The sequence below is a fragment of the Protobothrops mucrosquamatus genome, unplaced genomic scaffold (assembly GCF_001527695.2).
Source record: "Protobothrops mucrosquamatus isolate PMUCROS unplaced genomic scaffold, P.Mucros_1.0 scaffold_117, whole genome shotgun sequence".
NCBI classification, from domain to species: Eukaryota; Metazoa; Chordata; class Lepidosauria; order Squamata; family Viperidae; genus Protobothrops; species Protobothrops mucrosquamatus.
The window spans coordinates 191,170-216,930 of NW_015386193.1; the positions used below are offsets into that span (position 1 = coordinate 191,170).

The following is a 25,761-nucleotide window of genomic DNA, read 5'->3' on the forward strand; positions in this document are numbered from 1 at the left end:
TACTACTACTACTACTATACGGCCTAGTAGCAATTTTCCAAGATTCTTAAATCCCCATACTATAATGATTAGAGAGACTCTGGTGTTTTTCAGCCACACAGGTCTATCAGTGGAGGATGAAAGCCATAGGAAAAAGAATACATATAGCAGTAGCTACAAATTTCTGTTACTTGAAATTCCTGGGATATTCTTAGTCTACTCTACAGTCCTGCAAGTTCTAGATTGTCTCTCCTATCAAATTCTACTGAGATTGGGTCTTGGTTTGGTTTGGAGAGGAATAGGCAATTTTTGTTTGCTAATATACAGTACACTGTTAGTTTTTTAAGACTTTAGCATTCAAAATATATTTTTCCTTAAATAGACTGATCTTTTAGTTTTGTTATTATTTATTTATTTGTTTGTTTGCTTATTTATTTATTTATTTTAGTATCCTGCCTTTATTACTTTGCTATTTTTTTAGAGATTTTTTTCTTTTTTCTTTTTTTTCTTTCCTGTGGAAAAAAAGGTTTGTTTTGGCAAAATCAAAATGAACCAAATAAAATGCTGGTTTTTCTTGGTCTTGCTGTTTCGATATGTTCATTCAGGCTATTTTGGAATCTTAAATGTGTTGTCCTACTTAAATCATAATCATGAATACACTGGCCTTGCTGTGAATCTCTTTGGAAGAATACAAAACTGCCAGCCTGCTCTGTGGGGAATGAAACTCAGTCAACTGTTTTGTACTGAGTCAGGCTGTTGTTTCTGAGTACTGCTGGACTGGGAATATATGATCCTCTAGATGTTGGTAACAGATGACTCCAAACAGCTTTGCCAGTATGGCTGAGAGATCTGAGAGTTGTAGTGTAGCTACACATTTGTGCATCTCTGCCATATTGCCTACTTTGTCTGGGGGCCTTTCAGAACCTGACAGATGTGCTACCAGCTGGGAATTCTGGATTGCAAAGTCAGTATCTTGGGAGAGCATCAAATTAAGATAACATCACTGGGTCTTAGGAAAGTCTTTAGGAAAATAATTATATTGATAGCGCTTTTTAACTCATTATGTATGTAGAATATCTGCTCTTTCACTGACCTGGAATCTTGTTTTAATGCCTGTCATGATGACAAACATCCACGTGCAGAACACTGCATTTATGACATTATGCAAGACTAGGTATATAATGGATGATCTTCCAACTCAGTGTTTCTCAATCTTTTCTTCACTCCAGATCACCTTTTAAATACCTTTTGTGGCCACGGACCATGGCTGCAGACCCCCAAGACTTAACTCAAGATTTAAATCATAACATTTCTTCAAGCTTTCATGGACCCCTTGTGATGACATCGTAGACCCCCCCCCGAGGGGTCTGTGGACCACAGGTTGAGAACCACTGTTCTAACTTATTCTGTATCATTTACAGTGTCTGGTGACATTTCACCATTAGTGACTTACAATGTCTTTATAGCATCACCCAGCTATTGTTGAAGCGATATGAAGCCTGTCCTCATTACTGGACTCTTATTTTGGCACAACAATGATTGGAAAGCTCTAGAAGACACTGGAAGATGTTAGTGAGGAAATGACTTCAGAGTTCCTCTGATTCTTTCTTCGTAGAGAATTGTTACAAAATAATCTGCTACGTCTTTCCATGCCAACTTCTAGAAACTTTCCTATCATAGCAGAAGTAGTATTCTCATTCTATTCGAGGGGAGTGGGAGAAAACATTGTTGGTGAGAGAAACGCCTCAACTCTCTTGACCCTTTTATGCTGCCCTTAAATGATAAACTAAACTTTCATGAAAAATGAATGACCAGGGAAATTAGTCCCTTCTTCAATTTCAGAGAATGAAATTGCAGTAGGACCCTTTCACTGGCAGACAAAACTATGTTGATATGTGAGATACTTTATCTTGAGCTACTTATCCTGATAATTGCCAATGCAGGCAGCAGCTCAACCACTCTTGTGAAATACAGTCACCATGCCTAGACGTGAGAAGCCAACGGCCTCCTCAAGTAATGGTAATGACAATTTTAATTATACATCTTATTCCTGCAGTCTTTAGGTGCACAATCCTGGTGTGAAGCAGGTTATATGGAAACTCCTTTTTGACACCTACTTCTCTTTGAGACAACTGGCTTTGCCTCTGAAGCTTACTTTGGTCATATAGCTTTTGCTTTCTCTTTTCATTCTGGTGGTTTCACTCCTTACTTATAAATGTAAACTCTACATGGCTGTTCCTTGTTTTGCAGTCCATCTAAGAGAGGAGAAGAAAGCAAAAAAACCACAGTTTGGGCTCAGCTTGAAGTCTCAGTACACACATGACTTTGTATATATTGTATTACAACAACGCAATTTGGCAGTCGTGAGATGGGGAGAAATGTTAGTTTTTCCAGCTTGCTAACATCAGCAGAGTATTTTTCCTTTGAAAGTCATCTGGTTTTATAGTGTTACAAGTTGGCTTTCTAGGAAATTGTTCATGTAAATTAATTATGCTAGTTGGGATCAGGATTTTGCCTACTATGGAAAAGAAGACATACCCTTTCTGAGAAAAAAAATACATGAGAAACTGGATCATACATTTTAATTACATTGTTTTCCATCCTGTGTATGGTTAATATAAATCATATCTGCTGTAACATTAAACAGTATTGGAAAATAATTTAATGTAGAATGGAGCAAATTTTGAAAATTGTAATCCCGTTGCAACCTAAGGTATCTTAACTAAATTTCACTAAACTGTATATCCCTTCAAAGTACACCGAATTAAATTGTATATGTTAATGACTACAAGGTTTTATATATCTTTTATTGGAAAAGATCTTTGATTTACCCTTTGGAAGTCTAGATAATTAAATTGTGGGACTTTAGAATAACTCTGTATTTAAAAAATAAATAGACACATCGTAGAATTTAATTCTCATTGGGAACCATTCTTGAATTATAATCTTATATAGAGAATTGTGCCACATCCAAAATTTGGGTTTTAGAATTTGATATAGAATTTATTGAACTGATTTAATGTATTGTGTAAAACCTGCAGTTATTTTTAAGGATTTCAGCTGTGTTAACCAAGCATTTTTAGCTCAATATTCAATATAAAATAGATATGAAATAATTTAAAATATTTTTGTTGTTTTTTTAGATTTGTCATTTATCCACTCTTATTTCATCACTTGTACTTGATTCCTTCCATTATGTTATCCACCTCTTATATTTTTTCAAAAATACGAAGCAATAAAATAATAAAAGATAATTCAAGTTAACATTGGTTCATACTACATTAGAGAATAATTATTTCTTTGAAGGAAAACATATACTTTCTTATGTAAATGTTATGTAGCTAATTCCAAAAATAAATTGGTGTGTGTGTGTGTGTGTGTGTGTGTGTGTGTGTGTGGTTCTAAATTTTCTTGTTTCAGTACTAGAATCTCTTCTTTCTGAAGCATCAGCTCATTTTATACAAATGTCAGTGATTTTTAGGATCAGAGAAACTTTAAAACTTGTGCCAAAATTCAATTTAATTAAAAAGTCTAGAATAACATTCACATTCCTCAGATGAGTTTCTCTTCTCCTCTCTCTAATTTTTCACTTTTATTTTTTTGGTAAACAACACACTGAACTTGTTTTCATTAATTTACACTCAGAATGCTTATTGCAACTGTTAATTTATCTGAGACGAATTGACTGTAACACCAAGCATGTTTATTAGTGACTGCTTACTTACTGGATTCAGTGGAATTTACTTTCCTATATATCTTATTTACCAAGTTCAAAGAGAAAGATGGATGATAATCTTGCCCTTGCAATAGAACATCATTTGCCTTAGCTTTTGCTTTTATTTATTTATTTATTTTATTTATTTATTGAATTTTTACCCCGCCCTTCTCCTTGCGGACTCAGGGCGGCTAACAGCCTAATAAAAACAAATACAAAAAGTACCAAAATACTATCATTAAAAACATAATTAAAATGAAATATTAGATTGGCCTTTGTTATTTTAAAATTATTTTTAAAACCCCACTAAAAATTACCCCTTAGGCCAGTCCTGCTAGTTGAAATAGCCATGTCTTAAGGGCGCGGCGGAAGGAAGGGAGATCCGGAAGGAAGGGAGATCTGCTTTGTTTCCTTGAGAGCTGGCTCAGAATTAGCTCCATGTTTGAGCTGGATCTTGGCAAATTGTCCTCAATGTGCTCTGCCCTGTATCTAAAACCCCTAATAAATTTAGTGGCAGAAGTAATATAAATAGCAGTGGCAAGGTTGGAACTATAATTAGTATTTCCCCAAGGAAACTGATAGGGTATCTCCTAACGAAAACCACTCCCCTCAGTCCAAAGGTAGATGTTAACCTTCCTTTGTGAACATTCATACCAATCCAGTTTGTTGTGCATACAAGATCTGGGAACATCTACTGATCCAGTTTCTTCTTCAGAACTTTGAACATCCTTAATTAGTACACTTGAGAGGAACAGGCTAGAGCAGGGGTCTCCAAACTTGGCAACTTTAGCACTTGTGGACTTCAACTCCCAGAATTTCTCCCAAGCTAAGACACCCATGTTGACTAGGGAATTCTGGGAGTTGAAGTCCACAAGACCTTTTCTTTCCTTTTCCCCTTCACCTTTGGGAGGAGAGAAATATCAGTAATTTCTACTCATCATTGACCATCACAGCTGCTGTGGTGGTTTATGAGATCATTATAGCCTTCAACTGTCTTCTTAAACCAGGGGTCTTCAAACTCAGCCCTTTTATGACTCATGGACTTTAACTCCCAGAATTCCTTAGCCAGGCATGTGGCTGAGGAATTCTGGGAGTTGAAGTCCACAAGTCATAAAAGGGCCAAGTTTGAAGACCCCTGTCTTAAACCATTAAAAGCAAGCCTTTCTGTCGGTTGCTCTTTGATTAGTTTTTTATATGATGGGAAAAGGAGAGGTTTGGAAATATCTTTTTTTAAATAATAGGAATGGAAAATGATGAATGATATTCTAATCAAAGAACTATCAAGGTGAAAACCACCCTCCCACCAAAACTGGCTGAGCAAGCTACTATATATAAACAGGGAACAAATTTGCATTGATGATGTTACCTAGATGGGTAATGTAATGTCTGCAAGCAAACAACCAAGCTCAGGGAGCACCAAGGTCTCCACACGGAGGGTTTATGTAGGTGAACCCACTGCTTTAGTGTATGTTGCAATACGTATCATAAACCCCAAGCATAAACTCATTCGAATCCACTGTGCAGCCATTCCATTAGTTTTAGATTACCGAACTTCCAAGAGAATTGTCCTTCTGGAACAACCAGTGAAGGCATTATTGCTAATAAAAGATAATGCTTTACTCCAGAAGATAAAATATTTTTTTGAAAGGTGTTTGTCCTCATCCCTCTAAAGTAGCGTGCTGCCTGGGGAATCCTGGGAGTTGAAGTCCACACATTGTAAAGTTGCCAAGATTGGGAAACACTGCAAAGACTTTTGATTGTCTATAAGGGAAATCAATGACTGCTTCCAATAGAAAGTGTATAGTCAAATTCCACCCATCCTCCCTCCTGCCCAAAGGCCAACATATGACTGACCTTCCACAAAGAAGTTCTGCTTTGCATACATGCAGTATATGTATCCATGTATTTCTTGTACGTATGTGTGTTATTCAGCTATCAAACTCAAAAACAAGATGAAACGTGGCTCTGTTTTTCACAGCAGCATGATTTGTATCCTGCCTTCCACTTTTGGTTTTGCAAAGTAGCAAGGAGGGTGCTGAATGAAATGTTTGTTTTAACCAGCGAAAATGCATGCCATTGCATTTTTCAGGTGGGCTAAGTTTCTTTCAGATGACATGAAATGGGAAAGCAATGGAACATAGTACGATTGAAAGAATGTAGACGTCTTAAATTTTATTAGAAAAAGATGAGTCCACGTGTGTGTAACTAAAACCACCTGAATGCCAAAGTGGATGCCACATGAAATGGTTGTGCCCCACTGTTATTTTTAACAGCAGCCGTAGGTTGCTGCTGGAATTTGGATATGGATTGCAGCTTCGAGAAGGAGAAGGTGTAACTCTTCCCCTCTGTACTTTTTCCCCCTTCAGTTTAAATTTAATCTCTTATGGCTTTTCCAGTCAAACTGAGAATCTGATAGACCACTCAGTACCTGGGTACACCATTGCCACCCTCTCAAAATCACAAAAAATTCAATCTCTTTCTCCTTTGCAACTGGGGAATCTTAATATGCTCTGAAACAGGGCTAGCATCTGAGAAACATTTTGCTTCTTCCTCCTCTCGTTCTCTGAACCTTACAGTTCTCATTTATTCTTGAAATGCCTGCCAGCAACCCATCCTTGCTTTCTCCCTTGATCTTTGACCCAGGGGCTCTTTGCATTCTGTCCCCTTGCATCCTCTTTCTTCTCGAGCCATTGGTACAACAAATTTTGTTTCTCCTTGATGTGGTTTCGGCATTTCTTGGACATCTTTGAACCTAGCTGGGTTACAGCTTGAGGCCTCCTCAAGCTTTGGACTTCTTGCCGCATCTACTAGGGCAGGGGTAGGTAACCTTGGCTCTTCTATGACTCGTGGACTTCAACTCCCAGAATTCCTGAGCCAGCCATGCTGGCTCAGGAATTCTGGGAGTTGAAGTCCACGAGTCATAAAAGAGCCAAGGTTGCCTACCCCTGTACTAGGGGAAGGTTTTTGTTAGCTTTGGAGTTGGTATCAGAATCATTCCCTCTTCTCCACCAAATATTCCTTTAGTATCTACCTATCAGCAGTAAACATTCCATCAATTTTGGGGTTCGCCACCTGTATGACTTTATACCTGGTTCAGGGCTTGGAAATACCTCTGGATCTCAGTAGGGCTTTTGCTCCAAACTCTCTTTGTTAAGCTTTTTCATAGAGGTTGTGATTTGCTCAATGTCACCACTGAACTCACCTTGACATTAGTTCTCCAAATCAATCAGACAAAATACAGCATGTAACATCTTAGGAGTGAACCATTGCCACTTCTTCTTTTTTTTATAACAGGAAGGATAATTAAAAAAATCAGCTCAAAAAGAAAATTCCTAAAAATGCAGACAAACCAATCTAAATTTCAATTCTTACTACTTTTGACCTCGCCTGTCCAGTGTTGGTCTTCCAAGGACATTAAAAGAGAGGGAGAGCACTACTTTAACTCAATCAGGTAGAGGTATATACTGCAAAACTTTTGTTAGGAATAGTGTTTTCCCTCTTCTTCTGGCAAAAGCTTTGTGGTACACCTCATCTACAACACTTTCACAGTAATGTGCTAATGACATCATCAGGGGCCCAGCTTCTATTGGCGGCTTTAGATTGCTGGAGTCAGGGGCCATCCCTCTGGTTCCAGAGCACTTTTCCCAGGACTGTTTTGCTCTTGACCCTGGATGGTTCAATTCTTTACATTGGGCTTTCCATTGCACCAATTATTCTCCAATTCCCAGTTGATCAATGAATCGGAGACCTAATGGGCAAAGAGCCTTCTCTCCCCACTTCTGTTATCACTGCTAAGGAGAGTGATGAGTGCAGCAAGAGAGGATCCCATTTCCCTCTAAACCAGGATGATCAACTTTGGCAACGTTAAGACCTGTGGACTTCAGCTCTCAGAATTTGCCAGCCTGCCATGCTGGCTGGGGAATTCTGGGAGTTGAAGTCCACAAGTTTTAAAGTTGCCAAGTTTGGATACTCTGCTTTAGACCAAAACAAGTTAGTGAGAAGAATTCAGGTTACCCAATGAAACACGGTGTCTTTCCTGCTTTACTCTAGCCCTGACTCAGCCCCACGGAGTGGCTGTAGTCCCTGATCTGTGGGATGACTGTGGCTTTTTGGTCAAAAAAGAGAGAAAGAGCCTTCTATGATTTACTGGGAAACTCGTTTCTCTGATCCTTGGGATGGGTGAGGAATTCCCAATAAAAGTGAACATTGCCTATTTTACTGATCGCATTTTGGGCTCAAAATTAAACTCATCGGTGTACGTAACAATTAATATATGTGAATTTTATTCTCTTCTTTCAACAAGATGTCACCAAGTTTTCACAATGTACAGATATCTGCTTTTTCTCCACAGTGGATATTGAAGGACAAAGAGAGGAAGACAATGCTGCTGAAAGTGAAGAAGGTAACTACTCTAAAACTTATGTTGTGGAAAACAACTTCAGCTCTAGACACAGCCTTCTCTGAACTTCCCACATGTGTTGGTGCTAAAGGTGCAGTCAACTGCAGTAATCCTGGCAGTTGGTTGTTGTGCCAAGAAAGAAGAGAATCATTTCTAAAAATTATAGCACTTTCAGTGTTTACAGTAAATACACCATGTTTTGAGTAAATACACAATATATTGCTTAGTTTGGGAACAAAGTTATCGGTATCGTACTTTAGATATCCCTTAGTACTTTGCACTGTTTGATGCAGTTGATCACTGAATTCATGTAAAACCTTCTAGAGAAAATTTTTAGCTTAGTCATTCTAACAGAATTATGAAGAATTTGCTATTTTGGCAATTGTAAATTTCAGACTGAAATGCTGTACTTTAAAACATGTGAGAATAAAGCTGAGTTCTCAGAAAATGATCACCCTTTAAATTGTGGGACCTATATTTCAACCACTGTATTACGAATGTCTATCAAACAATGCATTCATGGCATGAGATTGTCCTGTGAAAATAATAATTACATCTGGGATGAAGGACAGAAGAGAGACCAGGTTCCTTTTGTGCTGACTAAGCTGAGTGTTTCTCTCTTCCTTCCTATGAAGAGGAACAGTCTGAGCAAAAGAAAAGAGCATCAAAAAGGAAGAAAAATGAAACTGAGGAAGAGGATGAAGATGAAGAAGAGACGGCTGCAGAACGCAGGAGAAGATACAGGAGACGTCGGAGGAAAGATGGTGGGAATGAAGATAGTGAATCGGAGGGGGAAGCCCACAAGACCAGGAAGAACAGAGAAAATCAGAAGATTAGGGATGAGTCCAGGGAAGATGGTGACGACGAAGAGGATGAGGATAAAAGAAGCAAGGACAAGAAGAAGGAGAAGAAGAAAAAGAAAAACCAAGACAAGAAAAAAAATGGATCAAGGTACTCTTTTCTTATTCATAGTGCTCAGTGGCATTATTATTATCTGAGCCAACAGACTAACAGATGTTTGTTCTTTATAAAATAATCTGAAACATTTACTTAAGCAATCATTTTGTTTACTGAGGGTGACAAATACATAACTCTTTCTGTACAGTACTTTGTCCCATCTAGCAACCTCACTCCTCAGCTTGTCCTGTTTCTGGTTTTTTCTGGGTTCTTCCTTCTCCTATAAAGTATTGTCTTCTCCTATTGCCACGTAGGATCACACTGAAATAGTGGAGAATATGTGTAGATCAATACTGTATTGTTGATGTTCTGCAGATGTTTCGTTACCAAGCTGGAAACATAATGAGTAGATGGAAAACTTAAATTTGCTGGCAGTATATATGTGGTAGCTTATTTACCAACCTTGATTGGTTTATTGGTTTATTTTTTACTGGTTTCTGCCTATCTGGGTGTTGGTTAATAGACATAATGTGGTAAGGAATAATAGCATAAGGATGTTCATTATCAAGATTTTAGTATGCTTCTGTTTGTGGGAAGAAGGATAGCTTTTTGTTCTGGTATGTCTTGGACTTCTGCCTTCTAACTTCAGTAATTTAAGTTCTAGGTGCAATCAGGTAGACTTATGGACTACATATAGCTACTTCCAAACCTCCTCATAAATGGTCAGGAAAGGTCTTGTCCTTTTTATATCCTCATGGTTTGTGACTCTTTGTCCCCCAAAGCTCAGATTCTACTTCTGAAGAGGAAATGACAGAAGAGGAACTGGCCAAGTTGAAAGAAGCTGTGGAAGAGAAAAAGAAGCTGATTTCCACTTTGCGAAACAAACCTTGGAATATGAAAAAGAAACTGAAAATCTTGAAGTAGGGTCTTGATCTATGGAATAATTAAGCTATCGTTTGAATTGTGAATTTCATTTGCTTTTAAATTCTTCCTCCCATAGATCCATCTTGCTTTTTTTATTCAGTACTCGATGGAAATCATAACATTTAAGATGTAGAAATGGTAAAATGTAAGATGTAGATTCTCTTTTGAACCGAGCTGCCTTGTGACTCCATGGGCATGTGTTTTTTTCTTGACAACAATCTAGACAGTTCTGCTCTTCCTTGGAGATCTCCCAACCCAATATTAACGAGGCCTGACTCTGCTTAGTATCCAAATCTAAGCATGTTAAGACAATTGCTCCCATTTGCTAAGACCCAATCAAGCTGCAGAAAAGGTGAACTAATATCTGCCTTAAATTATGTTCCAGTCATACTCTTCAGGGTGCCACAACTGAACATTGGCATTGTGAAAATTTAATATTTGTAAAAAGATGGCTTGAAAAGTTGAAATTGATCAACATCAGTAGGACCTTTCTCACTTGTGGGATTTGAAATGATGCCTGAATCCCTCTTGACCTGTTAATGAAACGTTGGCCCGCCTATTCAAATCTTCAGCGGTGACCTCTTAAGTTCAGTAATTCATTCTCACTGTGGCAACACTGAAACAGCCTCAGCACCGGACACCACATGCTTTGGGAGTTGTAACCCTACACTTGCAATGAATTATTAAGCCAAGCCATTTAAGGACAATTATGCATGGGCTAATGAAACTTTGATGTAGTGTGTGTTGGTAATTAGATTAAAGTTTCTTTAATTTAATAAAGCTTTCATGGGCTAACTCAGAGTGTTCATTTTAGTCCATCATGTGTTCTTTAGAATGTACCCTGAACGCGTGTTCATGGAAAACCCACTTCCATATTTCCTGTGTTTTTGACACTACCTCAAGCGGCTGAGATGACACTTGGCATTATTTAACATTTTGGTTCAATGGATTGTTCACAGAACTCCAATTTCAAATGTCACAAGATGTTCAAGGAGCTTTATATACCTACAGCTCTAAGTACATACATGTCATAACATGCCTGTCAGTAACTCTGTGTCAAGTATGTTTAACTGTAGAATCTTCGATGCTCTCTGAGCTTGGTTATTTGCTTGCAGACATTTCATTACCCAACTAGGTAACCTCATCAGTGCGAGTGGGTGTGGGGTTTGCTCCCAGTTTATATACAGTAACTTGCCCCGATTTCTACTGGTTTCAGCATGTTAACAAATAGGACAATGTTTTTATTTCTGATATATCAATGTATCTCTTTCTTTTAAAAACTTGTTTAGAGATGCCCAGCGTTTTGTGGAAAAATTTGAAGGGGCTCTTGGTAAAGGCAAAGGAAAGAAGTTTTATGCATATAAAGTGATGATGATGAAAGTAAGCCTAATTTCTCCTTATTCCAACTCTGTGAAGTATCTCAATTGAAATAGCTTATTAGTCCCTTCTCCCCAGATACCTCTTCTAGACTAAATAGCTCCATTTTCACTTCAATTGCAAATACTGCAAAACATCATCCTGGTTTTGTAATAAACTTTGAAGACAATCTATAATATTTATGAAAAAAAAGAAATAAAGTAAAATAAAAAGAATAAGTTATTTTTAATAAAGTAAATAAAAATAAAGTAAAATAAATCAGATCAGCAAGTGCTTCTTGCCGATTTCAGGGTCTGAATAATAGTGTATTAAATTCTGATGATGTTTCAGTGAAGTCACACTGCAAAAAATCCAAAGAAGGACAGTGTGCAAAGTGTTATGAAGATCACTAACATTAAGCACCTCAATATGTATTTAGAACTGCAGTTTTAAGTACATTCATCCAGAGTAAATTAGCTAGGAATAAGAAAAGAAATGTTCACAGGATAAAGTGGATTAAGATCAGTTCAACTGTTTTGATAGAAGCACAGCTTTACCAGACTTCAGGTGATAGCAATAGCACTTAGACCAGTGGTTCTCAACCTTTTTAATGCCGCGACCCCAACCGGTCGTAAGTCGAGGACTAAACCGGTCGTAAGTCGAGGATTAAACCGGTCGTAAGTCGAGGACTAAACCGGTCGTAAGTCAAGGACTACCCAACCGGTCGTAAGTCGAGGACTTTCCCTGCCCGGGAGCGCTGCGCATGCGTGGTTCCGCCCCCTGCGCCGGCCGAGGCGTAGCTGGCAAGCGGCAGAGACGGAGCAGGCCGACCACCAGCTGGCCCAGCCCAAGGGAGGTAAGGCACCCGCCGGAAAAGGGGGAAAAAATGGACAAAAAAATGGCGGACAGCCTTGCTTGGCAACCCCCGTGAAATGGTCGAACGACCCCAAATGGGGTCCCGACCCACAGGTTGAGAACCACTGACTTAGACTTATATACCACTTCACAATGCTTTACAGCCCTCTCGGAGCGGTTTATAAAGTCAGCATATTGCCCCCAACAATCTGGGTCCTTATTTTACCGACCTCAGAAGGATGGACGGCTGATCCAATCTTGAGCCGCTCAGGACTGAACTCCTGGATTGAGCAGTGAGTTAACCTAGAGTACTTCATTCTGACTACTACTCAACTACGGCTCTGGGATGAAAAGTATTGGTACTGAAAGGGCACAGAAACATTCTGCTTTAGGTGTCTTTCATAATATCTGAGAAATAGAAGTTTTAGATTACAGGTAATCCTCGACTTTCAACAGTTTGTTTAGTCACCGTTCAAAGTTACAAAGCTACTGAAAAATGTGACTTATGACCATTTTTCATAGGTAACACCTTTCCAGCATCGTCATGATTGTGTGATCAAAATTCAGATGCTTGGCAACTGGTTCATATTTGTGACCATTGCAATGTGCCGGGGTCATGTGATCACCTTTTGCAACCTTCCCACAAGCAAAGTCAATGGAGAAGCCAGAGTCACTTAACAACTGGGTTACTAACTTATCAACTGCAGTGATTCACTTAACAACTGTGGCAAGAAAGGTCGTAAAATGGGGGCAAAACTCACTTAACAAATGTCTCGCTCAGCAATAGAAATTTTGGGGCTCCATTGTGCTCGTAAGCCGAGGACTACCTGTACTCAGATAGGCTGATGCCATTTGTACAACATGGCTAATTAATATAGCAGCTTGCTTTGGTGAGGTAACCAGGATTCATTCTGAAAGAAACAGAAATGTACAGAGGTATTAGAGACATCACTGCCAAAGCTATTCCGATAAATAGATTGTGTATGCATTATGGATATAGGAAGAGAGGTTTATACCTGTCATTTCCCCTCCCCCCCATTTCCTTTGTTTTCCATGTTATCCAAATGGGCTACAGTGTGGTGTGATCTTTCTTTTTAGAAATGGATGAAATTTCAGCGTGATTTTGACAATTTTAAAACAGCCTGCATACCATGGGAAATGAAAATAAAAGAAATTGAAAGTAAGTGGCTGATGCCCTTCCTCTACTCGCCCATTTGGTAAAAATAAGTGGCACGGTGCTGGGAATCATACTTGATGAAAGAAGAATTTAAGTTTTCCTGAAAGTATTTGCAATACAGTCTCCTCTCTCAATATTTAAGGAGCTGTCTTGTAAAAAAATTCAGCCTGATGCTCCATCTAGGTCAGTATTGCCTGTGCTAATTGTCTGCACTCAAAAATATGCTGATTCCTACCTGTATTATCTTCTTCAGCTCCTGTTAAATTTTTTCTTTCTTTTCTTTTTGGTGCTTTTGAGGCACTTGACTCCTGGCAATTGCCTGGACAAGTCCCTGCAGTTTTCTTGACAGGATTTCAGAAGTGGTTTGCCACTGCCTGCTTTCTAGGGCTGAGAGAGAGTGGCTGGTCCAAGGCCATCCAGCTGGCTTTATTTCTAATATGGGACTAGAACTCACAGTCTCCTGGTTTCTAGAGTGGTGCCTTAACCACACATTAAACATCAAATCAGCCTCTCCAACAGAACAACCTGCAGCAAAGCTAATGCACGCTGTGACATTTTGGCCTTACTCTTGTTCAGAAAGCATCCTTTTGAAATAATTTTGTGAAGGCTCCTTCTCAGAGAGCCAGACTTTGGGATTTTATAGAATTAAGGAAAGGAACAATGCTTACAAGTTTAAAGAAAAGGATGAGGTATATGTGGAAAACTCCATTGAATGGGAATGCAGGGACAGCAAAACAAAACAAAACAGAAAAACAACCCTGCCCTTCCATTTCTATGACTGTAGCTGAATAGTTTTGTGCTCATGAATAAACTTGTAGATTCATAATTGTATTCTTACCTCGTTCATCTTAGTTTCCTTACCTGTTAGATTAGTTCTAATGTTTACATTCTGTTGTTTAAAATTACTATTATTCCACAGTTTTTATTTAAAAAATATGCCTTCCTATACATGATGCTGAAACCTATTTTTTTCCAAATCCCACCCAATTTTTACCATATAAGCCTACCTTTGTATTCGTCTGCAGTTTTTTGTCATATCAAATAGTAATATATGATCATGGAAAAATGTATCAATTTGTTAAACCCACTTCAACGTTTTATCAGGTTTTTCTCTTTTAAAGGACGAGGAAAGTTTGTCATTTTATCTGCCTTTATCTGAATATGTCACAGGTCATTTTGGCTCTTCAGTTGCATCGTACTTCATATTTTTGCGATGGATGTATGGAATAAATATAGTTCTGTTTGGGCTGACTTTTGGTCTTGTCATGGTACCTGAGGTGAGCACAGTTTCATTTCCATATGTACCTTGTTCTCTGATTTAAGTTACGTTAAAAGTTCTATGCTGTTTTTGTTTAATTTTAGCACAGTAATAATTTTTATAGCAATTTTAACAGTGAGGAGCCTGTAAACCAGCAAGGCTTAGTGGATAAAGAGCTGGACCAGGATGAGAAAACCCAAAGTCTAATTCTCCCTTAGGCATGGAATGACCTTGACCCAGTCATTCCCTCTTAGCCCAAATCAGTATCTGTTATAAAATAAACTGGCTGGAAAACAAAGCTCCTCATCACATCATGGATTCATAAAGCTTCACTGTGAGAACTAGGCAAATACAATGCAAATGGATCTTGCAATTAAGCCAGACGGAATGTCAAGAAGAACAGCATTGTGGACTGTATGGTCATCTAGAAGCTCTGACTTACAATTTCTATAAACTCTGATCTTTGGCTGTGTTAACTGAGACTGATGTCGCATTTGGAGGGCATGCCAGATATAAAATGAAAAGTTCCCTTCATCTTCTTTTCGCACAAATAACAGTGCTAAAACAATTCCTAGTTAACCAAAGGGGTTCCAGGTTTTCTGATATACATCTGATATACAACTTTATAGATATGCCCATGTGTTTGTTTTGTAGGACATGCTTTAACAACCACAGTTTATTTATTTATTTATTTATTTGTTGAACTGCCCAACTCTAGGCAGTTTACTATTAGTAAAACACCAATATGAAACATTAAAACAATAAATAGTAACACTAGGTTTGGTTTAAAATTGACGAAGGTATGGAGGAAAGGAGCAAGATGCACACAGGAAGGTGGTGGTTTTTTTTATCTTAGTCTATTGACCATCTCTAAAATGACACTGCCCCCCCTTCTTGCTGCCCCAGGCCAGTTGGCAGAACCAGGTCTTCAAGCCCTTTCAGAAGACTGAACGTGTAGGTGTGATTCTTGCCTTGGGGGAGGGGGACGTGTGACGTTCCAGAGGGTGGGAGCTATGGCAGAACAGTCTATTCTCCTGGATCCTACCAGCCAGAATTCCTTGATTGACAGGTCCGCAGCATGCGGGTGGGATGGGCCAATCCCATTGGGATGAGACACTTTCTCAGATAACCTGGACCCATGCCATGAAGGTCTTTCAAGGTAAGAACTGATACCTTGAATTGGACCTGGAAGCAAACTGGCACCTAGTGCAGTTTGCGGAACAGTGGTGTAATATGGGCCCCCAAGAACTATCCTGTGTTCTGCACCAACCTCATCTTCCAAAAACTGGTAAAGGGTAGCCCCCTGTAGAGTGCATTATAATAGTCAAACAGTGAGATGATCGGGACTATTGGGATATGTTCTTGGTAGACCTGTGATCATTTAAGGCTCAGATTCCTAAAACTCCTTGGCTAAAAAAAAGATGATGATAGCTCCTTTCTCCTTTCCCAGTACAAAACCAATAGTTCTAAAGTTTGTGAATATTTGAGATCTTATTGGTGAATAATTTAGCACATTGAATTTCATGTTACATTTCCAATATATAACATCCAATTTCCAATATAGTGGAATAATAAAAAATTGACCTCAATCACTGTTGGATTATTGATGTGAATACTGTACAATAGAAACCATCCCCCCTGTTTTTGCATGCAGGCATTGATGGGGAAGGCATATGGGTCTTTGCCTAGAAAAACTGTGCCAAGAGCAGAGGAAGCAAGTGCTATGAACTTTGCCACTTTGTGGGACTTCAGTGTAAGTAGACAATTTTACAAACGTGTGCTACATTACAGCAATCATCTCCAAACGAGGATTCTTATTATGTGGGATGACACTCAGTATGCTCTTCTGGCCTAATGGCATGCTGACTAGTAATTTGGGAATTGTGTCCCAGCATTTGGAAGCTATTTGACTGGGAAAGATTAAGCAGTGTTGGTTTTATTGCCTTATGGAAAATGTAAAACTGAAACACTGGCAAATTTCTATGGCTTGTTAATTCCATATATGATATTTAGTTGAATTTAGCAAAAACATTCAAAATTCTTTTGGGAACAAGAATAAAAATGGTCACCAATTGGATTCAGTGGAACTTTCCCATAACACAAAATAAAAACCCAGGACTGAGTTGTCACACTTTTCTTATAATGAAGATGGAAAATCTCTCACTTCATTTTATATTTATTAAGTTGATGTGCTATAAAACGGATTCCGGGGGCTTCTTCGTAAATTGCTCCAGGACGAATGCATGATGTTCGAAAACTCTTTAGGGAGATTTGCTTCAGGAGCAGAATTATTCTGTAGGATTAGTTTGGCCCTTTCTGTCTGTAAGTCTGAAAAGTGACAGTTACAAGGAAAGTAAGTGAGGAGAGAAAAAAGCCCCAGCTTCTAACCTTGAATTGTACTCCCGTCTTTTCACTCTTAGCAAGAAACTCCTTGGGATTAACAGTAAGATACTTATTAGAGTGTCCAAATTACTGTAATGCAACAGTGCTGAAGGAAGCAGTTGCGTGTGGGAGATGTACAATTCTTGTCCATCCTGTAGTAAATATTTGCCACAGCCTGCCCTCTTTGAAAGCCAGCATGTGGTCAGTAGCCAAGCTAAGCCTCTGATTCTGTAGGCAGCTCTCCCCCTATGCTTTGCCATCAGAATTAAAAATTGCAACACCTTCCAAGTCAGGGGTGTTCAAACATGGCCCTTTTATGACTTGTGGACTTCAACTCCCAGAATTCCTCAGCCAGCGTGCCTGGCTGAGGAATTCTGGGAGTTGAAGTCCACAAGTCATAAAAGGGCCAAGTTCGAAGACCCCTGTTCCAAGCAATCAAGTATTTGCAAGGCTTGAAAATGACCCCAGCAGCTCAAATGGGACATCAGCTCACTCCACATTAGTTTTTCTGAGGGACTGGTTGGATTATTGGGCATTGAAATCTTCCTAGCTATGGTTTGCTTATGTTACTTGTGTTTCTGGGCTTCATCTTCCTCAGATAGCTTTGATTTTTCTGACGCTGCTTGGACACACGTTTAGGCAATAGGGTACACGTTTAGGCAATAGGAGGCAACAAGGGTGATCAGTCCATGCATGCCACTGCTTTCCTATTAGTAGTAGGGGTGAAAACTGATGTAGTAGGCCCAGAGAATTAAGTTGCCTGCCCACCCCCCATATCCCAGTTTAGGAAACAGCTGCTTTCCACATTTGATTACAACCCAGTTTTTGCATCCACATGTTATCAACAACAGGACCTTCCTTCATGCTTCCTAATAAGCCTGCAGGCTAAAGGAGAAGATAAAAGATTTAGCTAGTAGGAAAGTCTGGATTACAATTTACAGAGATTCTCAAATTTAGGCAGTTTCTATTTTCTCATAGAGTTTATTTCCTTCCTTCCTTCCTTCCTTCCTTCCTTCCTTCCTTCCTTCCTTCCTTCCTTCCTTCCTTCCTTCCTTCCTTCCTTCCTTCCTTCCTTGCTCCCTCCCTCCCTCCCTCTCTCTCTCTCTCTCTCTCTCTCTCTCTCTCTCTCTCTCTCTCTCTCTCTCTCTCTCTCTCTCTCTCTCTCTCTCTCTCTTATATTTATGAATAGAATCTCAAAAAGGGGAAGCATCCCAGGGGTCCCTCAGGTCTCATTCTTGCATCCCTCTGGTCAAAGCCCAAAGGTGTCTTGATACAGTAGTCTTTGACTTACAACTCGTTCCTTTAGTGACTGTTCAAAGTTTCAATGGCATTGAAAAAGGTGATTTACAACAAGTTCCCCCACTTGCAATCACAACCATGACAACCACCCCATTGTCATGTGATCAAAATGCAGGCGCTTGGCATGCATCTGACATGTATTCATGATGGTCGCAGCATCCCAGGGTCAATGTGACTGCCATTTGTGACCTTCCCAGCCAGTGTCTGATGAACAAAGTCAATGGGGGGGAAGTCAGATTTGCTTAACAACCTTATGATTCACTTAACAACTGTGCTGCTTTGCTTAATAACTGTGGCGAAAAGGTCATAATGTTGGGGCCAATCACTTAACAACCACCTGGCTTAGCAAAGGAAATGCTGGTCCCCAACTGTGGCCGTAAGTTGAGGATTACCTGTAATACGTCTTCGTGTTATAGCTTTCAACTCCACCCCAGCCCTTTAGGAGGGCAGTTTATATCCCTCTTTAGTTCTTCTAGTTTAAAAGTAGCATTTTCTGTCTTCTTTTAGCAGGAGTGTTTGCTTTACAAATGATCCTAATTGATAATGTTCATGACCCAGCCGTGTGCAAAGTAGATCGGCCTGCTTTTCTGTCATCTCCAAAGACTGAAGAAGGAGGAGCTTATAGATTCGGGGGGGGGGGTGTACCTGAATAGGAGTATCTGCAAGCCAGGAAGTGTAAAACTCCTCACATTGAGCAATTATAACCTCTCTGTATGTGATATATAGAGAGATGGTATTTGTGTCTTTTCTGTGACCAAAAAGAATCAGGACTGCTCTTTCTCATGGCAAGTCTTCTCCAAATTCTTTAGTGGCCATTAAATACACTAAATAACAGCATGGTCCCAGGTGAATCAGTCTCACACGTTATTCAGACCATGACTAATATGTTGTTTTCTGTAAAACTGAGATACTGATTTCAATCAGTTTGAAAGTCATATATTACATTGTGGAGCTTGAGAGATTCCTCCAGGCTAAATTCAGAAATCCTAGTATTAACCTTCAGAGGGATCTGTTTATCCAACAACCATACAAAGTTGTCATTAAAAAAAAAGAACATCTTTTTAAAATGCTGATTCATGAATCAAGTTGAAAGATACTGGAGAGTTATTATAAATTTGTTTGATATATAATTTTTTTGTTACTTTTAATTAGCTTCTTTTATTCCCTTTTCCTTTTATATTAATTTGTATTTTAAGGTTTGATGTTGGAATGAGGTTGGAATTTAATAAAGTTATTATGTATTTAAAAAGAAAACTGACGGAGTGAAAGAAAGTGTAGTCAGAAGGTGCTTCTGACAAGCATGAAATGGCAACATGAACTTTAAATGTATGTGGTGTCCCATGTCATGAAGTCATGAAGTTGTGAGAGATAATGTAGTGGTGAAAGTGCTGACCTAGAAACTAGGAGACTGTGAGTTCTAATCCTGCTTTAGGCATGAAAGCCAACTGACTTTGGGCCAGTCACTCTCTCTCGGTCTGGCCCACTGCACAGGTTGTTGTTATGAGGAAAATAGGAGGAGGAAGGGATATTGCATATATTTGCCACCTTGAGTTGACTAAAATATATTAAAAATATGGGATAAAAACTGATAAAATAATAAAGAATATATCAGGAACCACCCCCCAGTAAGGCTACTAGATCTGTGCTGAAACAATGCAGATGATCAATAAATATAGTAAAGAGATGAGTGTTCTCTCTGTTGCCTGCTAGGAGTCGTTTGGGGTTTTGTGGGCCAGATATAGTGGAAAACGTGCAGAGAAATGACCCTACTGTAAAATATATCCATGATACTATTGTTGCATTTATACAAATCTGCCACTGCTTTATCGTGCTGTGTGAGTAGTCCATTGCATTCTGACAATCCAATTTATAACTCGGGTACAGCATGCTGTGTAAACATCACTATTGAGTGAACCATGGCTATAGGTAATTCGTGCACCCTTGCGTACTCTATTTTATGTTCCTAGCCAAGACAGACTTAGATGAGCTCGCAATGATTTGACTTTTTAAGGGCATAGCTTAGATGTGCTCTATCTGGGCTACAAAAATCTGGATGGCCCCTCCAGAGCTCCTAGGGTTTGTCTGATGTTTTGCAACAAAATCTATTAATCGTAGCCTACCTGCTAAAATGTTGAGTGGCTCGTCAGCCAGACACAGACGGAAGAGTGGAAATGTTGGTGGCTGCTGCCACCCAGTGTCATAAATTTCGGCTTTTTTCCTGTCCTTCAAATAGTTTGGGGAAAAAATATTTCACGAAGGGAACCAATGAAAAAGCAGAACAAAATTGTGCTGCTTGTTGAAAAATCGACAAGGAAATTGTATTCATCTCCACTGCTGACTCATAATCATTGCCTACAAACAATGGTGCCGGGCTCACATATTTTTCTAAACCAAACCATACATCTACATTATAGTTTTAGAAAATCCAGCCATAGTTTATCAATGTTAATTCGTAAGCTCATTAGGCTGCACAACTCTCCAGCAACTCTGAGTGACATACAATAAAATAATCACACAAGAAAAATTTACAGTAGCGTTACATTTGTATTTTACTGCAACTTAGTGGAACTAATGTTTTTTTTTTGTTTATCAATAAAATAGAGAGAAATGAAAAAGAGAGGCAAAATATGGAAATTCTGGAATTGCAATGCAACATTTTTAGTTAATCTGGGAATTAGAAGAAGAGGGGACCAGAGCAGAGAGAAGTAGTGGAACAGAAACAGGATTTTTTCTTAATGCATAAAAATGCAGAGCCCATGTAAAACTCAAGAACCCATGTTGTTCGGGCAAGCCTGTCATTGATTATGTCTTCATGTTGGTGTTAACAACAACATAGGTAATTTCCCCCCCCCCCCCATGATGATCTGTCCCTAACCTGACCTTTCTTGCAGTGGTGCATCCATCACCACTGCAACTGAGTTCCTCCACCTTGCTGTTGGTCAGGGGTAGGCAACCTTGGCTCTTTTAGGACTTGTGGACTTCAACTCCCAGAATTCCTGAGCCAGCCATGCTGGCTCAGGAATTCTGGGAGTTGAAGTCCATGAGTCCTAAAAGAGCCAAGGTTGCCTAACCCTGCTGTTGGTTGATCTCTTTTTTCCCATCATTCCCAGCTTTTTTTCCAGAGAGCTTGGTTTTATCCATGCAGCCAATGAAGAACACTGGAATATTGCAAACATCAGCAATATTGTAATTTGTTTACATATTTTTCATGTAAAACCCAGTGTCCATATCAACTTTGCCACATCTGTTCCCTCTGGAGGAAAAGATTTGCATCAAAATTAGCTAATTTCATAATGAGCAGAGATTAATTGGAGGCAAACACCAGCAGGGTTATTGGCATGGAATCATGGTTTAAAATTGAAACTATCATCCACAGAAGCAGAATGAAAGGCTCTTTGCATATGTTCTTTTATCTATATTGTTGCATCAACAATTGCTGCCACGTATTGCTTCTCAATAACAGTAGGAATTAAAAACACTCTGTCACATGGTGCGATCAGGATTGTTTCACACTGGAAAAGTGTATGGAAGTAAGAAACTAAGTAAGGATGAAAACAGTAAACTCGTTTAAATGAGTTTAAATAAGGAACAGAAGATGACGTTTTGATCCCGTGACTACAGGCATGCTGCAACAGTAAGTATGAAAAACCATCATAAGTTACTTTTTTTTAGTATCACTGTTTATTTCGAATGGTCACTAAATGAACTGTTGTAAGTTGAGGACTACCTGTAAGTGCTTCTTATATGGCCATTATAGTGGGAATTCTCATACTGCCAATTTTCCGCAACCAAACTGATACTGGCCATCTCTTGGTTCTGCAATTCACCCAATTAAAGCAATGCCTCTGCATTTGATAAAAGAGGTTGATAACCACACTAAAAGTCAATTAATATGTACTTGCTCTGTATTAATATTTCATTTTTTTTATCATGGAAATGATTGCAAATGAGGCTTAGCAGGTTTGGGGCATGACTCACCTTAAATAGCTCAATATATCAAATTCGTAGTTAACTAAATGAAAGTGAAGGATTTTTACAGGTTAATCTGCTATTTTTTTTAAGAAATAATAGGAGAAGAAATAATAAAGGACAAGGAAAGAGCATTGATGGAGATCACTTGCAAAGTCTTTGTTGCTCTCTTCATTACCCCATCCCACTGAAGTCCTATACTGGGGTATCCAACCTTGGCAATTTTAATTCCCTAGCATGGCTGGGGAATTCTTGAAGTCCACAAGTCTTAAAATTGACGAGGTAGTACATCCCTGTCCTAGACAGAAGCAGCATATGAGAACAAACTCTGTTCTATTTATTAGGGCCACCTTCAAGCTCTACAGCAGTTTGACTTTATCCAGGAGTGATCACACATTGCAACCAATATTAGCTATAATGAAAACATTTGGCAGGGATTGTAACCCTTGATTGGACACTTACCCTTTTATTTTGGAAAACATCTGCAATCTCATTGCAGAAGGTTATTTCTTCATCCCCATGATGATTTTGCTTTAATATGCCTATTTTTAATTGCTTTCCTAATATATTCCAAAATGCCGGGTTTGATTTATAAAGCCCTTGGTTTTGACATACTTTGTGAGCTCCTTTTTTCCTTTCTCACAATATTTAAGCCCAATCAAAGCTCTCAGCTCAAGGGATCTCTTGTGTGCCTGTGTAATAGAATGGACCCAAGAGGATATTTTCAGTTTTTTATAGCATAATTTCCATTTAGATAAGAAGTCATTGTATGTAGAAGAGAGTTAATGGACCAGGATGGCTACAAAGGTTTCTTAAAGTTTCCAGTTCTAAGTTACTAACAGAATTAGCTACAGGAGGTGAATCATGTCATGCAATAAATATTTGGTTCCAGCTCTGCAACTATTATTTTGCACGTGGCTTGGACTGGGTATTGATCCAGAATAACAGAGTTAAAAGGGACCTTGGAGGCCTTCTAGTCCAGCCCCCTGCTCAGGCAGGAAATCCTATACCATGGTTACCCAATCTCTTCTTAAAAACCTCCAATTATGGAGCACCCACAACTTCTGAAGGAAAGTCATTCCACTGATTAATTGTTCACAGTCAGGATATTTCTTCTTATTTCTAGGTTGGTTCTCTCCTTGAATAGTTTCCATTCATTGCTTCTTGTCCTGCCTTCAGGATCTTTTAGAACTGCATCTCCCAAAGTATTCCAAGGTTTAGAAGCATTGGAAATTGTAGTCCTGACACTTCTGGATGATGCCAGATTGAGATGTGGTGACTAGAAAAGCAAATTAAATCATGCTAGGCTAAAGTCTGCCCATGTCTGATGAACTATATTTTTTCTGAACTCTTGTCATTAATTTTTCAGGGCTTTGCACAATATTCTGTGCTTTTCTATGGCTATTACAATAATCAGAGAACAATTGGGTGGCTGAAATTCCGACTGCCTCTTTCATATTTCTTGGTTGGTGTTGGGACCATTGCTTATAGTTTCATGGTTGTCATCCGCACGTAAGTTTCTAGTAATTCAAAAGGATTAAAAACAGGTAATTAATGATTAATTGGGTTATTATGTTACATTTATATCCTAGGAAGCTAGGTAGATTGAGACATGGCTATTTCCAAAGCCATAAAGTGAGATAAGTAGGAATGGGACAGTCTAAATATTGCTGATCTAACTTGCAGTACCTTCCTATGGTTTTGTTCCAACTCAATGTTATCTAAATTTCTTTCCCCATAACCTCTAGACCCCATTAAGGTAATCTGTGAAAATCTGTTTGTAGTTATCACTGCTTTGTTGAATATTGACTAGAAACTGAATGTTTGAATCCAAGGTTTAGAATGCCCTGCTTGCTAAATTTGTTTTGCATAGGATCATGGAGTATTTCAGCCTAGAGCTGTAGGATTCAGAGAAAAATGGAATCTCCCAGTGCCAAGTCTAAGAGTTACGTACCCCATTCTGTTCAATATCTATTGCTTACTTGATTAAAGTATAAAAACAATTTCACACATAAATTATACTTTTTTTAAAAAAAAACAACCCCTGTTATAAACATTAACCACATTTCTTTGTATGCCTGAGAAGTTTTTTCCCCCTATAGATTCCTCACAGGAAAGGATTGCTAAGTAACTGCTACTTAGTAATTTTTATTAAGAAAGAAAATCTTACAGCACAATCTCTCTCTAGGGCAGTGGTTCTCAACCTGTGGGTCGGGACCCCATTTGGGGTTGATCGACCATTTCACGGGGGTCGCCAAGCAAGGCTGTCCGCCATTTTTTTTGTCTGCCATTTATTTTCCCCTTTTCCGGCGGGTGCCTTACCTCCCTTGGGCTGGGCCAGCTGGTGGTCGACCTGCTTTGTCTCTGCCGCTTGCCAGCTACGCCTCGGCCGGTGCAGGGGGCGGAACCACGCATGCGTGGCGCTCCTGGGCAGGGAAAGTCCTCGACTTATGACCGGTTGGGTAGTCCTCGACGTACGACCGGTTTAGTCCTCGACTTACGACCGGTTTAGTCCTCGACTTACGACCGGTTGGGGTCGCGGCATTAAAAAGGTTGAGAACCACTGCTCTAGGGCATAACAAGAAGAAATACCCCTGAATTAGCATGAAACATGCAATCTGTACATGTTAACTTTCCATATAGCCACAAGGTAATCTTGATCTATATTTAGAGAAACTTGAAAGTAAACCCTCTTACATTCTTCAGCTTGTTGATAGGTTCATCAAACACAGTAAAACAATGAAAAGATTTGTGTGCTTCATGTTTGCTTATTTTTCTGTTTTTCCATGAACAAATCAGAAAACAAAGGATAGTCAGGAAAGAAGCTGAGATGACATCTACCTAAATCTCTGTATAGTAGAAATCAATTAGCATGGAATCACAGGGTTGGAAAGAGATGTTTAGATCATTTTTTCCTTGAAAAAAGAAATCATTTAAGCCACACTTCTGTTTTTGATCATTTCAGAATGGCAAAAAATGCACATAATGATGGTGGAGGAGATGATACAAGTTTTAACTTCAGCTGGAAAATGTTCACCAGCTGGGATTATTTGATTGGCAATCCTGAAACAGCAGATAATAAATTTGCATCAATAACTACTAGCTTTAAGGTAATCTTTGCTTACCATTCATTCAGACTAATAAGTAGGAATAATGGAATTTTACTGACAAGAGTGATATTACCCTATTATTGTATATGTAATATATTACTATACATATTACTGTGAAATCAATACCCGAATCAGTCAGTAACAAGGCCATCTTACAATATAGGTAATTGTGTTGCTGACAACATGTAGAAATTCAGTTGGCACAATACAGGGATCGTCCTATTTATTTATTTATTTATTATTTATTTATTAATTTGATTTATATACCGCCCTTCTCCCGAAGGACTCAGGGCGGTGCACAGCATATTAAAAACAAGTAACAATAAAATACCAAAATAAAATTAATAAATACCAAAATAAAAACCCCTCTAAGACCAAATTAAAAGCCAAATATTAGTAGCTGTGTCGTAATTAAAATTATATTAAAAATCATCCCTAACT

At 38.8% G+C, this 25,761-nt stretch overlaps 1 protein-coding gene across 1 annotated transcript in view; it reads left to right on the forward strand.

The window, feature by feature from the left end:
• The first annotated feature begins 1,471 nt into the window (after positions 1-1,471).
• The window catches only part of TMC1 (transmembrane channel like 1), a 48,532-nt gene continuing 24,242 nt past the window's right edge, over positions 1,472-25,761 (forward strand). The window contains exons 1-10 of the mRNA XM_015816689.1: positions 1,472-1,547; positions 8,046-8,096; positions 8,789-9,044; positions 9,773-9,910; positions 11,204-11,294; positions 13,224-13,305; positions 14,473-14,579; positions 16,215-16,313; positions 23,580-23,722; positions 25,176-25,320. Coding sequence (XP_015672175.1) covers positions 1,472-1,547; positions 8,046-8,096; positions 8,789-9,044; positions 9,773-9,910; positions 11,204-11,294; positions 13,224-13,305; positions 14,473-14,579; positions 16,215-16,313; positions 23,580-23,722; positions 25,176-25,320 — 1,188 coding nt within the window. The remainder of the gene's footprint in view (positions 1,548-8,045; positions 8,097-8,788; positions 9,045-9,772; positions 9,911-11,203; positions 11,295-13,223; positions 13,306-14,472; positions 14,580-16,214; positions 16,314-23,579; positions 23,723-25,175; positions 25,321-25,761) is intronic.